The 4,458-nt window shown below is 68.1% G+C and overlaps 1 protein-coding gene across 1 annotated transcript; it reads right to left on the minus strand.

The window, feature by feature from the left end:
- Positions 1 to 491: 491 nt before the first annotated feature.
- ELFN1 (extracellular leucine rich repeat and fibronectin type III domain containing 1) lies at positions 492 to 3,840 on the minus strand. Its single transcript, XM_049638994.1, has one exon. It carries the CDS (start codon positions 3,838 to 3,840, stop codon positions 1,369 to 1,371), a length of 2,472 nt encoding a protein of 823 aa, XP_049494951.1. The 3' UTR covers positions 492 to 1,368.
- Positions 3,841 to 4,458: the final 618 nt, after the last annotated feature.

A 4,458-nucleotide genomic window follows, 5' to 3' on the forward strand; every position in this document is an offset into this window, starting at 1 on the left:
CCGCAGCGCCCCGGGCCCCCCCCCGGCTCCCCTGGGAGAAGGTGGCTTTGCTGGACCCCGGCTGGTGCTGGGTGCAAGGGCCCAGATGTGGCAAGGGGGAGCCTGCGACCTTGTGGTAAGGATACTTGCACCAGCCACGGGGAGGGGCTTTCTGGGGGCGGGGCGTCAGGATCCAGTCTTCTCTGGAGAGTGCGAACCGCGCGGTTCACACACGCAAAGTGCTCCCTGGCTCCGAATGTGGGAGCACAGCAGGGTGAGCAAGGTGTGCGTCCGGCTGCGGGGCTCCGAGGCTGGCTCGCCTCGACTCCGACTCACCCGCAAACCCACACAGGCCCCCGTCCCTGGCTGCCCACTCACACCCACGCGGCTTGCGGCCTGTGCGCACACACTTGGGTGCACGCACCGGACACAAGCCACCGTTCACCCGCCTCTGCATGTCCTCCAGCCCGGGGTGGACTGCTCAGCTCTCCCAGGGTTCTTGTGAGGCCCCCCCACCCATGCTCACGACAGCCCGCTCCTGCTGTCCTGGGAAGAGGGCTCCGTGGTGACCCTACCTGTAAATAACCCCAGCCCCAACCCAACCCGATAAAACCACCCTAAATAGCACATTAAAAAACCCCCAGATCCCTCCCTAAGTCCCATAGTAAAAACCCAGTACAAGTATTTGGGTTTTCCCTTTGTAGAATTTTTTTTTTTTTTTTAGTAGATATAGTCTCTTTCTCGATTTACAGCAAACATTGCAAATATAGAAATATTTTTCTGAACAACGGGATGACAGCATACAGGGGGGACGGGCCACGCCCCTTCCAGCCACCCCCGACAGCCGTCCCCCGGACAAGGCCCTCCCCACAGCCTCCCCTGCAGGGCTCCGGGCGGGGGTCCTGGAGGCCACCCGGCCGCCTGCGTTGGCTCTGCCTCTCTCTGGTGGCCTCCGGAGTCAGCAGCCAAGAGACAGGCCAAGGAGAGAATGCACAGCAAACCACAGACAGAGGCAATCGTGGGGGGGGGGAGCCGGGAGGCCACGCCAGCCACACCCCCACGTCTGGTGTTTTAGGTCTTTTTAAGAGAACTTTACTTTTATTATCTTTTCTTAAAAAAGGAAGAAAATAAAGACAGAGAGGAAGATCAAGGCGGCAGAGAAGAATCCAAGAGGAAAGATAATGAAAAAAGATTCCCCTCCCCCACCCCCACGCCCAGACACAGTTTTCGGAAGTCCCTCCTGTGCGTGCCTGTGTGTGTGTGTGTGCGCGCGTGTGGCGTTTCGTGGCAGTCTCTGGGTTACAAGTGGCTGCGGTGGGTCCTGGGTCCTTTTTGGTCCCCTGGGCGTCGCGCGTTCCGGGGCGGGGGCGGGGCGGGGCGGCCGCGGGCTCAGGACTTGTGCTGGGCCGACACGCCCTTCCAGTAGTCCAAGATGTCGTGTAGATCCTCGTCTTTGGCGAACTGAACCTTCTTGCGCAGGGCGTGGCCGGCCGCCACGAACTCCTCGTGGTCCTTGTGGCGCCGGCGGCTGAGTCTGAAGCGCTCCCAGATGCTCTGGGAGGCCCTGCAGGCGTACTCGGGGCTGGAGGAGTAGCTCAGGTTGTGGTACTGCGGGGACAGCTGCGAGTAGGCCAGGTCGCGGGGCCGCGGCCGGGTCAGCGGCTCCAGGATGGACGCCTTGCGGCCGCCCAGGCTCTCGTGCGGCGGGGGCGCGGGGGGCGCGGGCGGCTCGGCGGGGTGGGAGCCGGGGTACGAGTGCCGGTGCTCGCCGTAGTGGCGGCCCTTCTCGGCCTCGGCCCGCAGCACGGCGGCCCCGGGCGTCACAGTGAGGATGGTGTCGGGCGCGGGGGCGCTCTTCTCGATGTACTTGGCCTCGGCGGCCGCGGCCTTGTGCCCGCCGGGGGCCTCGGCGCGGAAGGCCCGCGGGCTGCGCGCGGAGCCGCCGGACGAGGGCCCGGCGCGCGGGGGCCCGGGGGCCGCCTCCACGCTGTGGTGCCGCTGCAGGCCGTGGCCGAAGGCGTCCTTGTAGACGGGGGACAGGAAGCCGTGCTTGGCGGCCAGGGGCTCGGACAGCAGCATCAGCTGCGGCTCGGCGGCCGGCGCGGCCCCGGACTTGCCGCCCTGGAAGGAGGTGGCCTCGGACTTGAGCGCGTCGATGCAGTTGTTGATGATCTGGTTGACCTTGTCCACCTCCTTGGCGATGGTGGAGATCTCGGCCACGGAGCTCTGGCTGTCGGGGCCGGGCCGGCCCAGCTCGCCGTCCCGGCGCTCGGCCTGCTCGCCCGCGCGCACCTCCATGTAGTTGCCCTTGCCGGCCTTGGGCGTGCCGCCGCCCTCCGCCAGCTCGTACTGCTCCACCTCGCTGGCGGCCGCCGGCAGGTACGGGATGCGGGTCACGGCCTCGGGGCCCAGCAGCGGGCCCTGGGACAGCGGGGCCAGGCCGGGCGCCTCCATCTCGGGCCCGTACTTGAGCTCGATGATGGTCTTCTTGAGGCCGCCGGCCGCGGCCGCCTTCTTGTGCTTCTCCTCCTGCCGCCTCCGCCTGCGCAGGCAGTAGTAGACGGCGCCGAGCACCAGCACCATGCCGAACAGGCAGCCCAGGATGGTCATGATGTAGTGCGTGGCCGTGGACGGGCTGGGCACGGGGCCCGGCGGGCCGGGCGGCCTGGGCAGGCAGATGGTGAGGCAGGTGTGGTTGTGGTGCAGGCCGGAACTGGTGGACACCACGCAGTAGGTGTAGTTGGTGAGCGTGTACAGGTTGGTCAGGCGGATCTCCTCCCGGGGCTTGGTCAGCCTGGACACGGTGGACGAGCGGCTGTTGTTGAAGTGCTCCAGCGTGTACATGCGGGTGAACGGGCTGGGCAGCTGCACCGTGATGGTGGCCGAGTTCTGCGTCAGCTGCTTGACCTTCATGAGGGGCCGGCCCTCGGCCTGGGGGGCCAGCGTGGGCAGGGCCACCGGCGGCGCGGTGCCGTCGCCGGAGAAGCACTCATCGTCGGCGCACGGGGCCTCGCTGGGCTCCGGGGGCGGCGGGGGCGGCGGGGGCGGGGAGCGGCCGGGCGGCGGCCGGCCCGGCGGCGGGTGCGGCTCGGCCACGTAGGAGCCGTCGGTGCACACGGACTGCAGCTTGCCGAGGATGCTGCGGTGGCCGTGGCGGCCCTGGCCCAGGAGGAAGTAGCCGGAGTAGAGCGGCGGCGACTCGCACTGCATGCGGTCGTAGGCGTGCGTGGCGTTGGTGAAGGCCGCCAGCCAGCGCAGGAAGCCCAGGAGCTCGCACGAGCAGTAGAAGGGGTTGCTGTACAGCTCGCACACGGACAGCTTGGCCAGGCCCGCGAAGGTGGCGCCGTGGAGCCGCTGGATGCGGTTCATGGACAGGTCGATGTTGACGATGTTGGGGCACTCCCAGAAGGCGCTGGGCGTGACCACCTCGATGAGGTTGGCCTGCAGGTACAGGTACTCGAGCTTGCCCAGGCCGCGCAGCACGCCCTCCGTCAGGTTGCGCAGGCGGTTGTAGCCCAGCTGCAGCACCTGCAGGTTGAACTGGCCCGAGAAGGCGCCGTCCTCGATGTAGGCGATCTCGTTCTTGGTCAGGTTGAGGTACGTGAGGTTGCCGAAGCGGCTCAGCGAGGCGTACTGCACGCTGCGGATGCGGTTCTCGTTCAGCCGCAGGTCCACGATGGTGTTGTTGATCTGCTGCGGGATGGCCTCGTACGGCGGCTGGTTCTGGCTGCAGATGGCCAGCCACACGAAGCCCTTGTCGCCCTCGATCAGCCAGCAGTCGCCGTGGGCCAGCCCGCCCGCGTGCAGCAGGGTGGCGGCCGCCACGCACGCCCACAGCGCGCCCCACTGGCACCCGGCCATGGGGACCGCCGCCGCGGGAGCCCCCCGCTCTGTCTGCCGGGGGGAGGGGGCCGGGTGGGAGGCTGGGTGCGGCCCCTGGAGGGGGGGGGGCGGGGGGAGGCTGCCTGCGTTCTCAGGGGCGTCCTGTCCCAGACGGCATGGTGGCGCAGCGGGCGTGCTCCCTCACTGCCGGACGCCCCGGGTCATCCGCCCGCGTCCCGCCGAGGCCGTGGCCGCCTCCCCCATCGGCCTGGGCGTCCCGACAGCTCCACCCTTCGCCTCCAGCTCCGTGGTCCTGCGGCAAGACAAGAGAAGAGAGGGCAGTCAGGAGACGCGGCGGCCGCGGGAGGCCCGGGGGTCAGGTGTGGCCCCGTGCCAGGCTCAGCTGAGCCGCCCGACAAAACAAGGAGGCGCATTCGGGGAGCCCGAGGACGACGCAGGGTGACAGGAAGTGCTCAGTACACGCTGTCTTGAGGGCGGGGAGCAAGCCAAAGGGAGCCCCAGTTCGGAGCTTCCCACCCTCCCCGGCCCCGCTGCACCTGCTCGGTCGGGCTCAAAGTTAGGGTTGCCCCGGAGAATCAGGAACCGTGTGTGCCTGGCTCAGTGCCTCCCTCGTGACAGAGGGAAGACAGGGACGTC

Source organism: Panthera uncia, chromosome E3 (genome assembly GCF_023721935.1).
Source record: "Panthera uncia isolate 11264 chromosome E3, Puncia_PCG_1.0, whole genome shotgun sequence".
Classification (NCBI taxonomy): Eukaryota; Metazoa; Chordata; class Mammalia; order Carnivora; family Felidae; genus Panthera; species Panthera uncia.